Source organism: Saccopteryx leptura, chromosome 4, assembly GCF_036850995.1.
Source record: "Saccopteryx leptura isolate mSacLep1 chromosome 4, mSacLep1_pri_phased_curated, whole genome shotgun sequence".
Classification (NCBI taxonomy): domain Eukaryota; kingdom Metazoa; phylum Chordata; class Mammalia; order Chiroptera; family Emballonuridae; genus Saccopteryx; species Saccopteryx leptura.
The window spans coordinates 127004523-127027401 of NC_089506.1; the positions used below are offsets into that span (position 1 = coordinate 127004523).

Here is a 22879-nt window from a genome sequence, read left to right on the forward strand (position 1 = left end):
TGGAGGGCTTGGATTCCCAGCTGTGCCTTCATAGTGGGAATCCTGAGTCTGAAATTATCACTGAATCTATGTGCACACTGCTCTGGGGGGAAAAGCTGTGTGCCTTGGGTTCTTCAGCTTCTCAGAGGCTCCTGTGATTCAAAAGAGAAGACCTGTGAGCTTCAGGTCTTTTCAGTGTTTATAGGACAGCAGCAGAGTCATGAAGAGGCATTAAATGTCTTCACTGTTTGTTGTCCCAGGTAGACTTTTGTATTCTTTATGTAGTAATAATGTACATGTGATCTCAGGCTTTTAGCTGTTTGTGCCATGAATTCGCTTTATGATTTTGGCTAAGCTATAGTCTCTTGACTTCCATTTCTCGCTTTACAACGAATTCTGGCCTATTCACCTCTGGCTGTCAGGACAGTGTGATGGCGTGTAAGCGGGGGGTGCTGGGGGCAATGCAGAGGTTTGGGATAGTGGCCACGCAGCTGCCGCAGCTTCCTTTTCCCATAAAGCGTGGGTGGTAACAACCTACTTTCTGGAGTTTTTGGGAGAATTAAAGAAGAGTGTGAACATTCATTTTAGCTGTGGTGGTGATGATGTAGGGCTTCTGAGTTCTTTGGAAGAGCAAGCATCAGAATCCCTGGTTGATGTGATTAGTTTTCAACCCAAGAGGCTGTCTTTAGGGATTCTTACATCCTGGTCAGCCCCCCCCCCCCCCATCCCCTGGCTGGTGACCCTTGTGCCTTGGTTTCCCTTCCAAGTTAGGCTCTCATGAGGATTAGATGAGATAGTGCACATGGGGGGCTTAGTGAGGTGCTCACAGGGAGCAAAGTGGGCTTCGTCCCTGAGGCCAGGCCAGCCTGAGAAACATTCACTGGCTCTGAATTCTCACTGTTAATACTACATACTTATTTGAAAAATCCAAGTAATTCATATAACTAAATAACTTTCAATTTTTATTTTTAGCTTTATGATGGTCAGTTATACAGGTAAGCTTTACAAACCCAAAGTCACATTTTATGTCTTATTGAGAAAAGCGCCTGGCTAGTCTGCTAACACGTCTCAGGATAGAGGGAGGCTCCTGTTGTCCTGTGCTTATTTTATCTGAATGAGTGTCATAATCACTTCTCATCAAGAAATGAGAGGTCTAACCTTGTTGGTCTCTTAAACTTATGGAGGTTTACTTGGTGCATAGTACTGCTTGCTGGTTGAAGTGTGGTCTGATAGGTTTCGGGATCACAGAGGCTCGTGTGGCTGCAGCCCCAACAAGGCAGCTGTGTTGCCCTGACACTTCTCTGTGCCCTCCCGGCCCCACGGCCTGTGATCTGCTCTCTGGCACTGAATGCTGTCTTTTCTGAATTTCACATAGATGGTTGTTGTGTGGAGTCCAGGTCTGGTAATTTTTCTGTGAGTGTGAGGTCTCTGAGATGTGTGGGTGTTCCTGTGTATTGCTGTGTGTTCAGGGCTGTGCATGTGCTTGTATGTTTACCTGCTCTCCAGGTAAAGAGCATTGGGGCTGCTCCAGCTTTTGGATGTCTGCGATGAAGCTGCTGTAAACTGTGACACAAAGGCCTTGGTGCAGACGTGTTCTCATTTTATTTGGGGGGATACCTAGGAGTGGTTTTGCTCGGTCACATGGTTCCTTTCTGCTTTTAAGACACTTACACCTTTCAGAAATGGCTGTGACATTTTTCTCCATGTCCTTATCAACACTCGGCTGCCTTACACTGGACCCATTCCTGTGGGTGTGCATTTCCTGTATGACCAAGTGGACTTTACATCTCTCTCTTTTTTTTTTTTTTGTATAGTGACTGTTGAGATGTTTTGCTCATTTAAAAATAACTCATGATCTGTCATTGTCTTACTGAACCATCAGTGTCTTCATTTGTTCTGGATACAAGCTCTTTGCAGACATACTATTTGCCAGAATTTTCTCCCTGTCTGCTTTGCCTTTTCATTTTTCTTAGTAGCTTTTTAATGTAACTGGGGTCGTTTACGTCAGCCTCTTCTCCTTTGTTCCTGATGTCTCCTATTGGTCTCTTTCCACCTCCAGCTTTCCTGAAAGCCTGGGCCTATTCAGGGGCTCAGACCAGGGCTACTGCTCATGCTGGTGTTCATGTAAGAAACATCTAAACCTGTAGAGAATTTTTATGGGTTTATTTGAGCCAAACTGACAATGCTGTGAAGCAAAATCTGAATGGATTGAGAAAATGCTCTGGAGAATGGCAGTTTTGCAGCTTATTTTGTGCATTAGAATCAAAGGAAGAGGAGACGTAATAGAGGTACATGAAATCCATAGGTGGTAATTTAAGGGGATGGGAAAAGCAAAGTGGGGAAATCTCTGGAATTGGATAAAAAGTAAAACAGAGAGACATGTACTTTGTTCACATTGGTGGATGCAGGATGGTTAATAGCCTTTACAACACATTGAGATGGTATGTGGGCAGAAAGATGATAATAAAGAGTTCTGTGCTCTTGTGCTCTGGGTGTGCCCAGCGGGAGCTGGAAAGGAGATCACTGACATTTCAAAGGTATGCTACCCTAGATGCACAAGCCAGTAGAGAATTTCAAAGATATGTTATCTTAGATGCACAAAGACCATAGCCAGGCTCACTTGAGGTAAAGATTGACATTTGTGAAGGAAACTACAGCCCTAGGGCACGACTACCCACTGTGACCACTTTTAGTTAGGAATTTTTATGTTCAGACCATTCAGTGTGGTTACGTTCGGTCTCTGAGTTTGCAAGGACTCCTTAAGCTTGTCAGATTTACTACGTGGACCCTTTTTGTCCACACTGGGAACCTTCTTCCAGAGCTGGTATTACACTCTGCTGTTTGGGAGATATTTTCAGTCGGTGCTTGTACTTGACGGTGATTGTTTTTAAAAAGTTTTCTTTTTCTTTTTTTCCCCAAGTGAGAGGAGGGAAGATAGATAGACTCCCGCATGTGCCCTGGCCAGGATCCACCCTCTACCTCTACCTTGCAACCCCCATCGGGAGCTGATACTCTGCCCATCTAGGGCCATGCTCACAACCGAGCTATTTTTTAGCACCTAAGGTGGAGGCTCCACAGAGCCATCCTCAGTGCCTGGGCTGATGCTCCCAAACCAATCGAGCCATGGCTGCAGGAGGGGAAGAGAGAGAGAGAAAGAGAGAGAGAAAGAGAGAAAGAAGGAGGGAGAGGGGTGGAGAAGCAGATGCTTGCTTCTCCTGTGTGCCCTGACCAGGAATTGAACCCTAGACATCCATATGCTGGGCTGACACTATACCATTGAGCAAATTGGCCAGGGCCGATAGTGATCTTCTTAAAGTTTGCGCCTGTCATAGAATGTCCTTTCCTGGACAGGTCCGTCCATGGTGAGATTTCAGATGCAGCCTTCGTTCCCAGTAATGGTCAGACCTGCCCCCTCACATTGCTCTGTGCGTAGGGTTGAACAGGGTCCTGCCAGCACCTCTAGGATGCAGTTGGGTCTGGGACCCTAGTGGTCTCTGGTTTCCATGGTTGGGGCAAGGCTTGTGTATCCTGTGGATGTAGTGTTTCCTGAGTGACACACGGTGGTTTTCTTTCTAAGTGTGTGACAATGGAACCTCTCTCCACAAGTAGCTGTTGAAGCCTTGCATGGCCCTGGACAGGACTCCTGTGGCTGGAAGGAGGGAGTGACTGCCTGTTGGTGTGAAAGTATCTCTAATAGGTTCAGGCTTTTCCTGGCTCATGAGGAGGGTCTGTACCTTGGCAGGCATGGTGCGGGTTCTATAGCCACAGTTCCCATGGGGGACCCTGTGGGTAGGCTCCTTGGCAGGCTACTCCAGTTCGTCCTGTGGATACTGGTAGCTTTTCATCCATCCTAACAGAAAAGGAGCAACTCAGTTACCCTTGTATAAAAGCCGTGTTCATTTCTTTCTGGTGAAAAGGCTTGAACTCTGGACTGACGAGGTGCGGTACAGACTGCCCATGGAGCACTGTGCACAGCTTTACTGGGGTGCAAAGGCATCTGAGGATGCCCATTGGCCTCTCACAAATTCTAAATGTGCACCAGTGCTTTGTTTCTAAGCTTTCTTAGTGATGACTCTCAAGAATAAATAGAAAATAACACCCTTCATTGTAGAAAGGTAAGTGTGTGGCTACCCTCGCTGGTGGCAACCTGGTCTGGGTGCCTCTGCGGCATTATTTCCAGTGTGGGACTCACCTCACAGCTCAGCAGTGACCACAGCCACAAGGTCACACTGCTTCTGCAGGACCAGGCTTGAAGGTTCCTGTTGAACTGAATGCGAGGGTTTTATGCCTGCATGCAGTCATTTCGGAGCCATCATGTTCACGTTAACCCTATTATTTCCTTTGATTATTGTTTTCCTATTGTGAGTTGGGCATCTTCTCAGCTCAGTGACTTGCCGTGCCACTCACAGTGTGGCTTATTGAAGCAAAGGACACAGATGAAAATCAGAAAAGACCCTAGGGCAGAGTCCAGGGGACACCAGGCACAGCTTCCTGTTGTCCTTTCCCAGTGGAGTCACATGGGCAGCCCTGAATTCTCCCAGTGTCCACTTGTGACGTGGCTGTTGCCACTTAGGGAGGCCCACCGAGCTTGGGTACCCAGGGTTTTTATTGCATTGAGCTGATACTATGAGGCTTAAGGCCCTTCCATAAATGGTACTGCCAGCCTAGATCATCCCTTGGGGCCCAAGCTAGGCAAACAGAGAACCCTTGTCAGGCAAGGCATTCTGGGGACTCAAATGTCCTCCCACAGTTGGGACAAAACAGACCTTTTCTCCCTTGGCCCTGATCTTGTCTGGGAAGTGGCCCTCACTAAGGGGATACATCTCCCCTTTCTCAGAGAGACCCCTTGGATTCTGCCTAGTAGGAGAGCCCTGTGTCCCCTGTGCGCAGAAGGAAATGGGGTAGAGCACCTGTGGGTTCTGACAAGTTAAGGAGGGGTGTCCCATGACATCTTGGGGTTGTCAGTGCTGTCCACTATGTGGGGTTATGCCAGGAGGCCATGGTGCAGTGGGAGCTCTGAGCACTTTCTGTGCCCAGCGGGGTTGAAGGAAAGGAAAGTGCCCTGCTGGGGGTCCCAGCCAGGCTGGAGTGTTTGTGGACATACACGGTGTACAGTAGCGTCAGAAACACCTGGATCCAACAACCTGGCAGCTCTGAGGACAAGTTCTTTCTGTCAGTGGGGCCTATATACTGTGAAGCCCTTGGTTGACTATCCTGTGACACTAGAGTGCATAGTAGCACCAGAACTTGTGGCCACTTCCCAGTCCCAGCATGTCACTCAGCAGTGCCAGGTCCTCCTACAGGAGCAGTGACAGGCCATGTTTGCAGAGCAGAAGCACAGAAGTCTTTAAAAAACATGAACTATGGGCAAATGAAAATGGCAGGTCATGCAGTCAAGTGACCATGGACCTGGGTCTTGGGATGGGACATGCATGATGCATTTGGGATGTACACATGGAAATAGCCCCAGCCCTGTTCTGTGCTTTGGGGTCAGGGAATCCACACTTGTTCTTCTTGTGAGTAAAGCCATGGGCTGGAGCCCATGGGAAGCTCTTGCCTGTGTTTTCCTGTGAGGGCTGTCCCGTGAGGCTGAGGTGTCCTGGGAGCCATTGGCTGTGTGGGTGTGTTCTTTGCTTTCTTGCTGATCTGAGTGATGTTGGGAACTGTATTCTCTTTGGCATCCTATGCTCAGAAACGTCTTCCTGCTCTTGTCTAACCCTCACTATCTTACCCTGAAGAATTGTGGGCCTAAACAGGTTGCAACAGAAGTGCAGTGAGTGGCTGCATACCACCCCCCAGCTTCATCATAACTAACAGTTTGATCATTTGCTATATAGTCACTAGTATGTCTATTCGTATACTATTTGATTTCCTTTGAGAAGGTGAGTTATAGTCCTGGTGTTTCATCTGTAGAACTTGAGAATGCATTGCTGAGGAGCAGGGCTCCCTCCTGTGTAAGTAACCATGTGCCCCCACTCTTCACAAGCATGGTGTCACCCACGAGAGTCGGTGTGAGCTCAGGTTTCCTTGGGTTGTCCTCACATGTTCTTTGTCGCCTTCACCTCTAGTCAGGAGCTGCTCAAGTTCACATATTGTGTTTGATATTATTCAGTCCCCTTCCCTTTCGTTTTTAACGACTCAGTTTTTCAGAGTTCAGGGCAGTTGTTTTGAATAATGTCCCACATTCTGGGTCTGCTGGGTTGCTCCATGGTTTCATCTTACTTATCTGTGGCCTGGCCGCTTGTGTTGTCCTACAAAGGAGGCCTGCCAGTGTGGTGTCCCCAACAGAGACGACGAGTTTGATTCCTGGGTTCAGAAACAACCTATACAAGGTCCAGTGTGCTAGTCTGAGGCGTGTCCATCACAGCTAGGAGTGACCTGGAGGTGGGCTGGCTTCAAGATATGTGTGTCCCTGTTTTCCAATGCCTCCCTCCTTGCCTCAATCAGTGGTCATTCTGGACTCTGAGTCCCTCATTCTTTGCACATTCATTATCTTGGATTTGTGTGGAAAGAAAACTTTACCTTCTTTCTCCACCCTGCTCTTTCTAACTTGTCAGTGTGGCCTCCAGGGTCCTTTTCCTCCCCAGGGTGTTGTAATCTAGTAACATCAGTGTTACTCTTGTTCAAATTGTCCCACATTCGCTTTGCAGGAGACTTTGAATCAACTCCTCTCACTTTTGCATGATATCCTAGTGTTTGAGAATTTTTTTGTAGTGAGATTCTTTTTAAACCTCTCCCTTTTATTATTTTGGTCCCCCCACCCCCTGCCACGCACACTTCTGTTGCATTCAATGTAGTTCTTTTCAGATTTGTGTTTGTTATTTTTTGAGGTTGCATTTGTCTTTATGCCATCAGTGTCTCCTCCCCTTGCTCAGGTTTCCCTCACCTTGGACCTGGGAGGAGCTGAAGCCTCTCTAATGACCTTACACGCTAACACCGCTGGTTTGGGTGTTTCTGGCTCTGGTTGTATTGATTAGTTTTCTTGCAGTTTCCTGGCAATTTTCAGTTGGATGCCAAGCTTTGTGAGATTTCCCCTGCTGGGGACTGGGTTTTGTTCCCTTTTTCTTTTTTTTTAAACAGTACTAGCTGCTGCTTTCTGGTGGGAATTAGATTGATTGGTTGGGATCAGTTTGACCCTTTCAAGGCCTGTGGCTGGTTGATTTCAAGCTTGCCACTGCCAGCCAATCCTGGCAGAGGGTGCTGCTGCTGCCTCTTGCGTGACCAGATCCTGCCGCTCTGGCCCATGGCGGCTCTTCCCAGACTGTGTGGGTTCCTGGAAGTGTCCTGCCTTCTCCTTCCAGGCATTTCTTTCCACTCAAGTTCAAGTAATTTCTTTTCTTGCATGTGCTGCTCACGATTAGCCCCTTAGCCCTAGCTGGAGGTGACCTCTGCAGAGCTCCCAGCCCTCTGGTTCTAGCTGCCTCAGCCTCCCCAGCTTGTTCTGCCTCCATGCTCAGCTCTGCCCCTAAAGTGTCCTGGGCACCTGCTGAATCCTGACCACCTGCTTCCCTTTAAACAGGACCTCTGTTTTCCAGCCTCTGAAACTTGCATCTGTCCATTCAATTTTTTAAATTATTTAAGGCAGGGAGGGCAAATCTGGATCTTGTTACTTAATCTGGGCCAGAAGCCAAAGTCTCATCGTTAGTTTTCTGTCTTTTCATCAAGTGTTTTTTATATTCATGTTCACTAATTTCCTGTTTCAGTGTCAAGTATTAATTAGGTATAACTGTGAGAACAGGCTAAATAGGCAGTATTTCTTCTGCCTGGTTTTTTTCACAATGGAACAGAAGTGGATGCTTCCTTGGGCTATATAATGGCGTCTTCCCTGGTGTCTTAATTCCTTTAGTTTTTACAAAAGTAAAGTTAAATGGTGCTTGGAATTTGTTCTGTGTAATTGTTAGATACTATTAATATGAGTAAGGATATAGTGTGCAGTGAAAACTGAAAATCAGAGTAACCCCAGTTAGAATTTGGAATATCTGAGAGATAGTCACAGGACATTTTTTTCATTTTTTCCTACAAAAAGGTAGTTTTCTTAGCCAAAACTAATGTAATTGAAAAAGATTAAATTAGAAATAAAGAAGATCACTTTCTCTATAGTAGGTCTTGCTAAACAACATGAGGCTAAGAGTTACAGGAAAGCCTATTCAATAAATAAGGTTTCGTGTAAAAACATAAGTGAAATAAAGTATGTAAACAAACATTGAACAGTTGCTGGCATATTAAAAACTTTATAAGTGCGTCCCACCAAAAGTAGTTTCTACTTGCAATAACAAATGCTCTTAATAATTTTTGGAGTCTGAGTTATATCTGTTCAATTAGTGAGGATATTTTATGTTGTTTTGTACAATAAGAGATTTTAACTCTGAACATTTTTTTTTTTTTTTTAATTTTCAGGGGTCTAGGAGGAGAGCTCATGAGACAAGCAGGTAGGTCTGAGCAATGGAAGACTTTAAGTTGTGGGTTGCAATCTCTTATTTCCACCGTGGAGGGAAGAAAACAGTCCTAAGGATGTTGACTTCATTTCCCTTAATCCTGTGGAGTGTGCTGAGATGTCCTTTTCACATTAGCAGGTAGCTGGTGTTTTTCTGTCACCATGACCACTGGGGCCTGGCTGCCCTTGTGTTCACCATGGGCTTTGCTGTAGTTTAATAGCTGCAGGATTGGCAGCAGCAGGGATGGTAGGTGAGCAGAGGTGCATGTGTTTTTCATGTGAAGGGAGGTTACAGTTAAGCATCAAGCATTGCTACCTTAGGCTCTTCAACAACATTTAAATGAATTCCAGAGCAAAGAAATTTTCAGATTCTTTTTAAATGTTTGCCAGGAACTCAGATAATGCCAACATGCAAATATCTAGATTTTCTGATGCACCTTCAGCTAAACCTAGAAAATCTAGGACTCATCTTCTTGTCTAGTGGACTTTAGTAGGTGTCCAGTTAGTCCTGGCCGTGTGCCCAGCTCAGGTCCAGGGGAGCCCCTCACCCAGGGAGGAGAGCAGGCTGTGTGTGGGCTTATATAGGTTCTGATATGACCGATGTGCCCTGTATACTGGGGGATTGACGACAGTAATCATGCACTTGACCAGGGATGGGGTTGGTCAGTATGTGGGAAGGCTGTGCTTGGGGCGACCCTTACTGTACCCGCCTGCCCCCTTCCTCTCAGCTGAAGTATTTGTTGAGATCAACCAGAACTTGTGAGTGCTCTGTGCAGCCTCACCTTCCAGACTCTTTGGTATGCTCCTTGTGATTTTCCTATGCGCCCCTGCCCTACCCAAGTCCTCCCAGGACTGTCCCAGTTCCTTCTGCCCCTCTGAGAATGTATGCATCACTCAGCAGCCACCTGGTTTGAGAAGAGGTTGCAGGGGCCCTTACTGCTGTCATTTGCCCCAGATTCTCTTTATCACAAAGCACTGTTTTTTCCTTTGTCTGTTTTGGTTCTTGTTTGGTTGGGAGTCTCCAGTTGTTTAAGAAGTAGAGAGAATGTGCAGATCCTCGGAACAGCTGCAGAGTCAGTCTCACTAGGCTTCCAGAACACTCTCTGTGCTCAGACCTGAAAGCTGGTCTGCAGATCGGAAGCAGCTCCAGGCCAGGTTCTGACCCGCAGCAGCCCTGCAGCATCAGCCCTGCTCCACTGCTCTTGATCTTTATGCCCAGCCTGTCCCCACTCAGTTCCCTGGGCCCAGATGGCAGCAGTGATGTCATGCAAGTCTGGCATGTCATTCCTCTGTCAGAGGAGAAGCCTCGTGGCGAATAGTATGCTAGGAAAGGGGACAGTCCTAGCCAGTGGGAGGGCATCTGGGATTTCCAGGCTGTCACCAGGTTGACATGTGCTGGGCTCTAGGGGGACATGGTGGTTCCTCGGGCAGTGCAGTGGGCAGGAGGAGTGTAGGGTGCACTGAAGGTGTGAGAGCAGCAGCACCTGGGCCACGGCTGATCGCAACAAGGTTTTGAATTGTGCTGGCTCAGTGGCCAGGTGGGGGCTGTCCCCCAGGATTTCCTGACATCTCTGAGAGCACCTCTTGACCTGAAAGCAGGAAGAAATCATGGGCTCCTGGGTCAGTTTGGATTACCTCATCATTGATAGGCCAGTCCAGTTCCATGTGCCAATCACCTGTGCTGCCCAGACCTGATGGGAGGGACACCCCATGAGTATGTCTCCCACACTGAAAAAGGCCACACACACGCCTGCCTGCGTAGAGTGCAGGGAAGAAACAATAGCAAAAGGTGATAAAAATAGCTGTGGGGAACCAGGGTAAACCCCAGTGGCACTCTGCCAATCAGTGAGAGGGAAGCAAAGCCAGAAATGACTGCCTGTGAAGCTACTGGCCATGGGGACGTCTCAGGGTAGCAGCACAGGGCAGAGTAGATGAGGTAGAGACACTGGGCTGAGAAGCTGGGACGACTGCAGTGAGGCCTGTGTTGGTAGATTAATCGTGAGTGTTGAGGACCCACTGTGCATGGTCTCCAGAATAGTCCCAGACCTTTTCCATGGAACTCCCTGATGCACAGAGCCAGAGCCACTTTGGGGTGGGGCAGAAGGAACTCAAACTGGAGGGAACAGGAGAAAAGCCAAAAAGAGTTCCTTGCAAATCCAAGTCCATTGGAAAAGCTGTGCCTCAGATTCTGTCTTTGATGGCTGGCTGGGGTTCCCATATCCCATGCAGTTTCTGACACAGGTACAGGGTTCCCTAAGACTTTTTCCAAGTACCGTATTTCCACCTGTATAAGACACTCCCATGTATAAGACATACCTTAATTTTGGGGCCTGAAATTTGAAGAAAAAAAAAAGGATTGCATAAAGTTAGTGAACTCAAGTTTTATTCATCATAAAATTCATACAACTCCCCATCACTATCAAAACTCCCATCCATTAGTTTGTCCTCATCTGTATCTGATGATGAGTCGCTGTCTTTATATATTGCCTCATCCTCAGTTCCATCTGTGGCATTTGAAATGCCACAACCACTGTATAACATGCACTCAGTTTTTAGACCCCAAATTTCTTGAGGAAAGGTGCATCTTATACATGGGGAAATATGGTAAGTGGTTTTATTTCTTTATTTTTAAGTGAGAGGAGGGGAGACTGACAGACATGTGCCCTGACTAGAACCTCTGGGGCCAATTCTCAATCAAGTTATTTTTAGCACCTGAGTCTGGCATTAGGACCAAAGCTGTCTTCAGTGCCCCAGGGCTGACACCCAAACCAATCGAGCCACTGGCTGTAGAAGGGGAAAAGGAGGGAGAAGGAGGATAAAGAGGGGAGAGAAGCAGATTGTTGCTTCTCCTGTGTGTCCTGCTGGGAATCAAACCCAGGACATCCATATGCTGGGCTGATGCTCTATCCACTGAGTCAATGGCTAGGGCCGGTGGTTTCATTTTCGTTGATTCTTTTTATAAATGTAAGGAGAGAAGCACAGACGTGCTTGCTGTAGGCAGCTGCACATATCATCACCAGGAAAGCCTGACTTCAGCTCCTGATAGAATTCCTAATGGGACCGGCTGTCTTAAGGATCTAGAGCAGGGGTCTCAAACTCGCGGCCTGCAGACTAATCCACGAACTACAGTTTCTGGTCGTTTTGTGACACTGAAAAGTGTTGCGGAACAGTTGCCTTTTGTAGACCTAGTGCGGCCCGCCGAACGGCTGTGATCTTGCTCTGCGGCCCACATGCTGAGTTGAGTTTGAGACCCCTGATCTAGAGGGTGGGGTTCTCTCTCATGAATTCCCTGCCAGCCTCAACCCCAGCAAGGGGCTCATCTCACCCACGGATGGGCTGCTCATGATGGCGTGACATACCAATTTCTGTCGAGGTATGCTTGGTTCTCTGAGGGGGCAGACACATATTCTGGGTGCTATATCTGAGACGTGGACTGAACTGACCTCTGGGTTCTGCCACTACCCACCCCCACCACCACCTACGGGACCTGTGCATCCTTTGGGGACTACTTGGCTGAGAAGAAAAGTGTATCTCTTTAGTGTTAGGTTGGTGTTCTCGTGGTTTGGACGACGTGGCGGGAAAGGAGATTCTGAAAGCAAAAACTAATTCATTCCTGCCCGCTGCCCACTTGTCGCCAAGATCAGCATGTGGATTTGGGATGTAGACATGATCACTTCCCCTTAGGTACAGAATCACTCAGAGGACTCTGAATTGCTGCTCCAGTGTCATCTAGAGACCATTTCTGGATTTAGGGTCTGTCTAGGCATGGAGTGGGAAACAGGGATCCATTCTCTGGCCCCCAATTGGAACTATAGCAGCACCAGCCACAGGGCAGGTGGCCAGAGTGGTCCTACAACCTTGGCATGCTCCCCTACAACTGGGGATGTGCTCCTTGTGTTGAGCAGTAAGTTTGCACAGATGTCATTGCTCACTATGGAAGGAGGGGATAGGAAGATTGTACACCCACTGGTGATATTTCAGGGATTTCTTCATGGTCACTGTTCTGTTCCTACAGAATTGTGTCTTATGAAGTTGGAATCATGTGGTAGGCTCTGCCTGCTTAAGATACTGGTAGCAGCTTCCTACACTCGCAGGTCAGGCCCTTCAGCCTTTTCACAGCTGCAACGACTGCTGTGACGCTTTACCAGGCTGTTTCTGTGCAGACGTCTCTGTCCACCCATCACAGTTGTCAGGGACTCAGGAGAAATATCTTCTCTAGACAGGAAATGACCATGTTTCTGAGTGTTATTTTGGTTGCTGCCGAGGTGCTTTCTGAGGGTGTAGCAGGTGACGGTTCTGGACAGCATGTAGGGCTCAACCAGGGTGCATTTGCCACATGGGTAGACAGGGGAGCTGGAGTTGCCCTCTTATCAGCTGCTTCTTGGTTGTATCAGTTGGAGATGCCAGGCCATTTCCACTCATCCTCAGTTACCTGCTGTACCCACTGCCTGTGCCCATGTATTGTGACAGAAAAACTGCTATGTTTGGTCCAAAGATGAAAGGAAAAGCACCCTTACTTCTACTTTGCCATTTTTTACCCCCCCCCTAATTCTTGGAGGTTTTGCTCTGTGTTTTATTTTTGGGGGGGAGGGTTCGGGTGCCACATGTGGGATGCTTTCCACACATTCTTCCCTCAGACACCTGCTTCTCTTCCTCACCTGCTCTCTGCTGTGGGAGGAGTGCAGTGGGGGGAAAGCGGGGCAGGGCATTTGCTGCTCTCAGGCACACTGGCTTTCACACTGTCTGCTCAGTGGGAGCCCCTGGTGTGCCACTTGGAGAGGAGGAAAGTGAGGTCAGGAGTAGACTGACCTGGCTTCATCTGCCTGCAGTCCCCCCACCAAGGCCACAGCCTCCAGCAGGCAGCCCATTCTTCTTGCCCTCCTGCATTGTACCTTCACCCTCTGGAGGTCACCCTGAAGGCACTGATTCTATGGTGATTCCTGCTGACCCTTGGTTTACACTCATGCTTGTTTTTTATTTCCTTCATAGCAAGTTATTTTCCTACAGGTTTATTTTTTAGTATGTCAAAAAATGAAATAGTTTACTTTCCTATTTGTCAGTGGTCTCAGCACCCTACACCCCCAATCTCAAATTTTATTTCTCCAAAGTCACCCCTTTCAAGTTTCACAGCTGCCTTTTTGTCTTACCTGCTTTCTGTCAGGAGAAACTGAATGGACTGTTTTACATTTGTAGTATGGAATGTTACCCACCTATTAAGAGTGTATGAGGTCTTTAGCAGTTGATTATACTGTGTTAAAATAAAAGAATGGCTCAGTTGGTTTGAAGGTCATCCCTATACACAAAGGTTGTCAGTACTATCCCCAGTTAGGGCACATACAGGAACAGGTAGATACTTGTCTCTTTCTGCCTTCCTCTCTTTCTCTAAAATCAACAAGTAAGTTTAAAAATTAAAAAAAGAAAAGTAGGGAGGTTACTACAGAAATATGTGTTTGTGGTGGTTCTGGTTACTATCTGAGTGTAGGACCACATTTCTGGTCAGAGATGGTGTGAGTGAGGAGCTGTGAGAAGGAGAGGATATCACTTTTCATCAGGAGCACTCCGTGTTTGCACCAAATTCTTCTGAGCTTTGTCACTTTCCTCTGGCCTGGAAGCATTTCAGCTGATGATTGGACATATGATATGAACAGGGGAGAAGCCTTTGTTGTAATTGATGAGACCTGGAGGATTTTGTCACTGCAACAGATCCTGCCCAGCCTGACTGGCCCGAGGACTCTGGTCATGTGCTCTCTGAGCTGGAGGAAGGTGAGAGAGCTCACACTCAGGTGCCCTCACTATCGGATCCAGAAGGAATTCAGTTACAAAGTGTGGGAGTAGAGAACCTAAAAGGGAGGGGTCTACGAGAGCAGCATGCTGTGTCATTTCTGTGAAAGTATAGAGGTAGGTTACACTCGTGACACAGGGTGTTCAAGGATGGCCAGCTGCCACCACAGTGACACTAGCAGTCTTTTCCATCATATATTTTTTGTAGTAGAATTTTCTCAGGAAATAAGAATTTATGATCAAGAGATAAACCTCTAAAGCTATTTTCATTATAGTGTGACAAATGGCGGGTGCAGAGGCCTCCCCCTTTTGTGTGTCAATACGAGGCGCGCTTATGCAGTGTCACTTCGGGGGGCCATGGTGTGCTAGGAGCAACTGGTCCTGTCCTAGGACCATGGGCAGTGGGGCGGGTAGAAGGCAGATCCCTGAGTGGATCGGCAAGGCACCATCCTGATAGTGGGTATGACCGTGTCCTGGTCCCCACCTTGAGGCGCAGGGTGCAGGTACAGCAGGGTAGGCCTTGCAGTGGCTGCTTTCAGAGGAATGACATTACATTTATCCTTTTTCTTCCTAGTGTGCGTTTTAATAGAAAACTTGTCCCTTTCCAAAATGCCCTTCAGAGGTGACACTGTAATTGGTAAGTGCTTTTCTTCAGTGATTCACATTTTAGTATTTTTTTCCAGAACTACTTCAGATTGAAAAGTTAAAATGAAGCTGTTAGGGTGGTTACACGATATTGGAATACCTGGTTTTGAATTGCTGCCAGAACCTGTTGTAAATGACAAGCATATGCCACATACTCCTCTCAAGAAAACCAGACCCTTCTCACCTCTCAGAGTTCAGGCTCTGTCCTCAAAGCCCTGCCTTTCACAGCTACACCTAGCACTGGCCGTTTGTGGCATAGGCCCTCACCAAACCAGGGGATGTAGCAGCAAGTGCCAAGGCTGCTCAGTCAGGATATGTGAGACCTGCTCTTGTGGTGGTGGCCAGGCCCCTGTGCAGGTCCGGTGCCCTCAGCAACCCATCCTATCCATGGGAAGCAGACGCAGCTCTCAGCAGGCGGGCACTTGCCCGCAGAGGGGCAGTGAGGGACGTCGGGTCCCCAGTGCCATGCTGCCTTTGCTCTGCACCCTCTAAAGAACTGCATTGATTCAGCATTCGTTACCAGGTGTTGAATCTGATTGAGCTGACTGGGTTTTTATTGGTGAGAGTTTGGGGACATCATTTGAGGAAGAAGTACAGGGAAAAGCCACTTGAGGCTTACAGGTATAGTAAAAGAATAAAAATTTTCCTGTTGAAAGTTTTAACATTTCAGCAGCCAAATGACTTTTCCCCTTTAAACTGAGGACCTTTGGAATTTGTACAGCCCGGAGAATGTTCACTTTAGATTTTCTCCGAACTCCTCTTAGTGTTTACCATCTACTTTGATTTAAGAGGTAGAAGATCTATTTGTTGTTGACTTTAATTTCATCTAAAGTTTCTTAATCAGATAAATGATTTTCTTTGTTTCTTTGACAGATGGTTGGCAGTGGCTGATAAATGACACTTTGAGAAATCTCCATCTTATTTCAAGTCATTCTAGACAGCAGATTAAGGTGTGATAAGCAAGATTTTTCCAATTGCTGCATTGTATCGAAAGTGACATTATTTTCAGTGTTTGGTTCATGACTGTGCATTAGGAGTCCCTTTTATACAAGGATGTGATAATTGACAAATGCTGTAATTTTATTTGGACTTCTCAATCTTATGGTCTATGTAATTTATGATCATGAAAACTAATTCAGCTATTGGTGACCAGAATATGTAAGTTTTTAAATTCCTGTTTCTGGTTTTATTTTATTCTTCTTCCAAGTAGTTTTCTTGCACATCAATAGTAACTGTTTCTTTTTATAATATTTTTCTGAAATGAGAAGCGGGGAGGCAGAGAGATAGCCCTCTGGATCCACCCGGCATGCCCACCAGGGGGCGATGCTCTGCCCATTTGGGCCATTGCTCTGTTGCAACCAGAGCCATTCTAGTGCCTGAGGCAGAGGCCATGGAGCCATCCTCAGCGCCCGGGCCATCTTTGCTCCAATGGAGCCTTGGCTGCGGGAGGGGAAGAGAGGAAGGAGAAGGAGAAGGGTGGAGAAGCAGATGGGCGCTTCTCCTGTGTGCCCTGGCCGGGAATCGAATCTGGGACTTGCACATGCCGGGCTGCTGCTCTACCGCTGAGCCAATCAGCCAGGGCCAATAGTAACTGTTTCTGTAGCTCAGCGGTTCTCAACCTGTGGGTCACAGGTTGAGAACAGCTGCTGTAGCTGAATTCTGCATCCTGTCGAGTTACAGAATTTTAGGGTTGGAAGCTGTGCATGTGATGTGCACAGATGAAAAAGCTGCAGCCCAGAGTCACCACCACACACATTGTGTTGGTCATTTCAGGAGAGTGTGATGTGTCCCAGTGGGCAAGTGCCACAGGTGTTCTATCCCAGGACACGTGAATGTTGGCTTAGCAGGTTTCCCCAAGAAAGGAGAGTGTGATTCTCCAGCCTCCTGTGTATCTTAGCATTTCTACTGGGTTATTAGAATGCTTCCTCAATGTCCTTTTTTTTATTTTTTATTTTTATTATTACTTTTAGTGATAGAGAAACAGGGACAGACAGACAGGAAGGGAGAGAGATGACAAGCATCATATTTCTTTGTTGCGGCACCTTAGTTGTTCATTGCTTTCTCATATGCCTTGATTGAGGGGCTACAGCCTGAGCTGGTGACCTGTTGCTCAAGCCAGCGACCTTTAGGCTCAAGCCAGCGACCATGAGGTCATATCTATGATCCCATGCTCAAGCCAGCGACCCTGTGCTCAAGCTGGTGAGCATGCACTCAAGCCTGCAACCTCGGGGTTTCAAACCTGGGTCCTCTGTGTCCCAGTCCAATGCTCTATCCACTGTGCCACTGGCTGGTTAGGCCTTGGAGTCCTTTTTTAAAAGGTAACTTTGTCATTTTGTAGAATTTAACCACAGTGTTACTAGATGAATTTGAATTCCTCAGTGTTGCAAACTTTCCTTTTAAAACACATTGTGATTGATTCATACCAGCAGCGATCACAGTGTAGCCCACTGTACTGATTGGTACAAACAACAACTCTGTGTGATACTTGTCCTGGGGTACCTCCCGATATTCACGGCCCCTCCTGCCCAGCCCCAGCAGCTCCCTCTCAGGCTGCTCTGATGCCCTTACCCTCAGTCTGGGGGAGTGGAGACAACATATGACTCCTATGTTTGTTCTTTGCTATCTGATCACAGTAGGCTTCCTGAGTTCAGGCTCCTCCTCTATAACTGTGGGTGTTTAAGGAGAGGAACTGTGAGTCCCTGTCACCTCCTGTGCTCTGTCCTCCATCCTGCTTTATGTGGCTCTTCCTGGGGTTGGTACTAAGGAGCCCCTTCCTATTCCCAGGGCTCCTGGACACTCTGACTCTTCTCTAAATGAGGCCCTACATGTCCTGCCCAGAGTCCTTACTCATGTCACTGCTGGATGTATTAAACATACCTTCTCCTTTATTACCTCTGCAGGGAAGGAGAGGTGCCCATCTTATTATTAACTTCACATAAGAGGCACGTAATTTTCATTGCATGGAAGAAATAATCAAGTTTTCTATTCAGTTTATTATTGGCAAAGAATATTAAAGTTATATCTGACAGATGACAACAGACAAATGTGCCAGAATGAATGATGTAATTTGGTTTCTGCTTTTTTAAAAATCTGTTTGTTTTTTTAATTGCTGGCCCATGGCCCTGGCCGGTTGGCTCAGTGGTAGAGCTTCAGCCTGATGTGCAGGAGTCCCGGGTTCGATTCCCATCCAGGGCACACAGGAGAAGTGCCCATCTGCTTCTCCACCCCTCCCCCTCTCCTTCCTCTCTGTCTCTCTCTTCTCCTCCTGCAGCCAAGGCTCCATTAGAGCAGAGTTGTCCTGGGCACTGAGGATGGCTCCATGGCCTCTGCCTCAGGTGCTAGAATGGCCCTGGTTGCAGAGGAGCAACATCCCAGATGGGCGGAGCATCGCCCCCTGGTGGGCGTGCTGGGTGGATCTCGGTCGGGTGCATGCAGGAGTCTGTATGACTGCCTCCGTTTCCAACTTCAGAAAAATACCAAAAAAAAAAAAAAAATTGCTGGCCCAACTGTGGAACAACCCAGCTGCTCCTGTGGTGCCAGGAGACTGCAGGACCTCTCATGTCCCACTTTGTTTTAGGAAGCAGCTATCTCAGCCCTGGCCGCTCTCTGCAGCGAGTACTACACTGAGGATCCTGGGGAGGTAAACTCCATTGGACATGGTGAGTGGGCCACTGTGCTTGACCATCAAATCCTCCGGGGGCATAGGGGTAGCCTTGGGTCTTGGTTTGGCTCACTCCCACTGTAGTGTGAGTGCAGGCCTGAGCCAGGCTGTTAGCAGGGATGTGATGGGCACTGGACACTGTAAGGGGAAAGAGGCTTTGGCTAAAGGGACACGATTTCTCCTGGACCTGCCCCACTCTCCAGTCCACCAGTTTGGTACCACTACCCAGAGGAATGTCTCTTCCACTCTGAACTAGTAGCTTCTCCTGTGTGTCTTGATGTTGGCTTTACCATGTGAACTTTTCCTGGAACACAGTGTTACTCTTTAATGTATAGAATCAGCTAGTACGTATATCAGCAGTACTTACTTAAATTATTTTTTTTTAAAGGAAAGTTTATTTTATTTATTTTCTTATTTTTTTGTTTTTATTTATTAATTTTTAGAGAGAGGAGATAGAAGGGGAAGAGAGAAGCGAGAGTAGATGTTTCTCCCATGTGCCTTGACCAGGCAAGCCCAGGGCCTTGAACTGGCGACCTCACTGTTCCAGGTCGCCGCTTTATCCACTGCGCCACCACAGGTCAGGCACTTTTTTTTTTTTTTTTTAATGAGAGGAGGAGATACTGAGACAGACTCCCTCATGCGCCCTGACCGGGATCCACCTGGCAACTGCATCTGGGGCCACTTGCAATGGAGCTATTTTTAGTGCCTGCGGCAAAGGCTCCACAGAGCCATCCTCAGCGCCTGGAGCCTATGTGCTCAAACCAGTTGATCCATGGCTTCGGGAGGGGAAGAGAGAGAGAGAAGAGAGAAAAGGGGAAGGAGTAGAGTAGAAGCAGCTGGTTGCTTCTCCTGTGTGCCCTGACCGGGGATCGAACCTGGGACATCCATGGACTGGGTTGACACTCTACCACTGAGCCAACTGGCCAGGGCTAAATTACATTTAAAAAAAATTTTTTTAGTGAGAAGAGGGGAGGCAGAGACAGACTCCTGCATGCGCCCCGACCAGGATCCACCAGGCAAGCCCACTAGGGGAGATGCTCTGCCTATCCAGGGCCCTTGTTCCATTGCAACTGGAGCTATGTATATATATTTTTAGTGCCTGAGGCAGAGGCCATGGAGCCATTCTCAGTGCCCAGGGGCCAACTTGCTCTAATCGAGCCTTGGCTATAGGAGGGGAGGAGAAGAGAGAGAGCGAGAGAAGTGAGAGGGGGAGGCATAGAGAAGCAGATGGGCGCTTATCCTGTGTGCCCTGGCTGGGAATCAAACCTGGGACATCCACACGCTGGGTTGAGGCTCTGGCACAGAGCCAGGGCATTAAATGACCTTTTTTTTTTGACAGAGAGAAGGACAGATAGGGACAGACAGACAGGAAGGTAGAGAATAAGAAGCATCAATTCTTCACTGCAGCTCCTTATTTGTTCAGTGATTGCTTTCTCATATGTTCCTTGACCGGGAGGGAGCTACAGCAGAGTGAGTGACCCCTTGCTCAAGCCAGTGACCTTGGGCTTCAAGCCAGTGACCTTTGGGCTCAAGCCAGTGATCATGGGGTCATGTCTATGATCCCACACTCAAGCCGGCAACCCCTCGATTAAGCTGGTGAGTCCGTGCTCAAGCTGAATGAGCCCACACTCAAGCTGGTGACCTCAGGGTTTCGAACCTGGGCCCTCTGTGTCAGGCTAAATTACATTTTTAAGTGAGCTCTTCCCCGCTTTGTGCTCTGGAGGTTCTAATTATGTGTAGGAGGAGCTCCTTACCTGTCTTCTTTGTATACCTGTTTTTCCCAATGTAATTGGTCCTTCTCATATTTCTGTCCATTTTCCTCTGTTTTCTGTTGCTTGTTCTTTAGCACCTCCACTTTCATTATTGTGGTGACTTTTTCTGCTGCTTGTTTTCTAGATCTCTTAGCTCAGAACTGTCTGCTTCAACTTGTCCTCCCAGGCCTCCTGATGCCATGCTTTCTTCTTCGTCTTTGTTCTTATTCATAAGCACTGCTTTTATATTTTATGGTAAAATGTGCTTTTAGAATTTTCATTTGCACTGTGGCTGCATCTTTCTGGTGCATGTTCTTGCTGTGTGAAACGTGCTCTTCTCCTCTCCGTGGGACAGCATGCGTGTTGCTGCTTCACCATGGTCCAACCCCTGTGTGTTTCCCAGAACTCTCCATGCTGCTGCCCAGGATCTTGTTCACAGTGTTATTTTTATATTGGAAAGGCTTGTGCTCACATGCTGTGTTCCCTGTGGCACTCCTATCCTGTTCTAGAACGTGCATCACGTTTGCTTCAGATATCTAGGTGGCCCTATGTTAGGTTGTTTTAAGTGTATAAAAATAGTGTGTGCATTAGTTGACTTTCTGTGCTTTTATTCAGACATGTACGTTTTCATAATTTGGTATTCTGACAGACTTTCCAAATTAGTAATGTTTTACTATATCCCTTTATTACAGACAGTTTTTCTTAAAGAGATGATAATGTTATTTTGTATATAGTCTATTTTTTAAAATTTGGATGATTAGGCCATATTTTGCTTTTTGCCTAAGAAAAGGGTACCATATCACTCATTCTGAATAGAGAAAGAAATTATATTCTGAAGTTAACCTTTGAAACTCATGTGAATTGTGAAAAGGAAGGGCGACGTCTTTTTCTCATGCTGTTACTGATGTGTATTTTGTTAAGTTCCACCAAAGATGTCAGTTTAGTGCATGTACAGATAGGGTTGCAGCTTTATTTTTGTCTATCCTAGTCTGTGGAGATGTAAGGAACCCATTACTGAGGGTTTTGTTTACGCATGTTCCAAATGTCATGCATTGTTGAAATTGAAGCAGTGACAGCAGGAATCTCTGGTTATAAAAAATAGGACAAAGTAAGTGTCTACCTCCCTTCACCTTCCGAGCTGCCCTTCTGAAGAACAGGTCTGGTTGTTCATGTCCCTTCTAGAATGTTTAATCCCGCCCTGAGCTCCTGGTGCCCTTTCTCGTTTCTCCCTCTCAAACCTCTGTCCAGTTAGTCACCCAGTTCTGATGACAGGCTTTTCCTGTCCTGGGAGATGTAGGCTTGGTTGCTGCTTGCACTCTACTTGACCGCAACATGGAGGGTGTCCGTGGGGCCCATTACACTGCACTGTGTCCTCTTTGGCACAGGGTTTTCTCTCACTTATGAGGAGGGCATCCTTTCTACAGTAAGCCTTTGTGTTCTTAGTGAATGGCAATGAGAACTATGACTGTGTGGACCATGCTTAAACATCTTGGATTTGTTTTTCTGAGTGAAATCATTTGTTGAATTTGATTTATACCACTTTGAAAACACACCTGCTTTCAAACTCTGAAGTAGCTTCTCCCTTCTTTCTGAAATGCCAGGAGTGTGAGGAAAGCTTGGATAGCAGTGGCTCACCTTGTGCTTCTTTTTAGAGGGACTGATCGAGCAATATCTCAGCGAACTTCAGAGCCCAGAGGAGATGACACGCTGTGGCTTTTCGCTGGCACTGGGTGCCCTTCCACGCTTCCTCCTGAGAGGCAGGCTCCAGCGGGTGAGTCTGGGCTGAGTGTGGAAGGGGCGTCCATGTGAGATGGTGTGGCTTAAGTTTAGGCAGTGTGTGTGAGACCATACACATGAGCCCTGGGACGTGGCCACCTATTAGAAAATCCATGGTGTTTGTGGTTGGGAAATAGTGCCACCTAGATAATCTGAAGCAAAACCAGCCCCTGTGTCTGTGAGAAGAGGGGACAGGGAATGACACTGATGATGTTTTAGAGGCTGGTAACACTCATGTGAAAGGGAAGACTGGGGCGGGAAGCTAAACTCCAATTTTTAGGAGGGGAAGCTATTGTTTGGTGTAGAAACCATTCCTACCGCATCTGGAAGTGGCTGCTCGCTCCTGTAGCCATGATTGAAGGGTGCAGGGTCTGGTTCAGTGTCCTTGCTCCAAATGTCCCTCCTATGCCAGGAATTCCTCCTCTGAAGCATATCTGATCTCTGAGAGGAGTTGTCAAAGGGCCTAGCACCAGGGCCCAGGTTTCTTGGAACAGCTCTGTGTTCTCAGCCTGAGGAGGAGGTCCCTGCTTCTCAGGATTCATGGGGAGGTCTCTGCTTGCTCTTGGAAAGACAGACAACTTGTCAGGTGGTGGTGGTGGTGGTGGTGGTGGTGGTTTGGGACAGAGAGAAGGGGGCAGAGCACTGCTCTGGGCAGAAACACCTCGCCTGGTTGCACAGAACTTGGATGAACCTTGTATACTGCGGAGTACACTGGAGACAGGGTCACTTGGGGCATGGAGCTGGTCCTGCTGACTTAAGCTTTGCCTCAGCATCCATGTAGTTTCCATTGTCCGTGACTATGAAGGGCTAAAGGTGTTTCTTCTGTCACCAGCTCCATTTGAAAGCTGTGAG

The 22879-nt window shown here is 47.4% G+C and overlaps 1 protein-coding gene across 4 annotated transcripts in view; it reads left to right on the forward strand.

Moving 5' to 3' along the window:
- TBCD (tubulin folding cofactor D) overlaps window positions 1-22879 on the forward strand; it is a 194120-nt gene that overhangs the window by 146944 nt on the left and 24297 nt on the right. For all 4 annotated transcript variants that reach the window (XM_066381665.1, XM_066381668.1, XM_066381666.1 and 1 more), the window contains 6 exons: window positions 952-974; window positions 8377-8408; window positions 14769-14831; window positions 15713-15789; window positions 18417-18498; window positions 21904-22022. In XM_066381665.1, the coding sequence (XP_066237762.1) occupies window positions 952-974; window positions 8377-8408; window positions 14769-14831; window positions 15713-15789; window positions 18417-18498; window positions 21904-22022 (396 nt within the window). The remainder of the gene's footprint in view (window positions 1-951; window positions 975-8376; window positions 8409-14768; window positions 14832-15712; window positions 15790-18416; window positions 18499-21903; window positions 22023-22879) is intronic.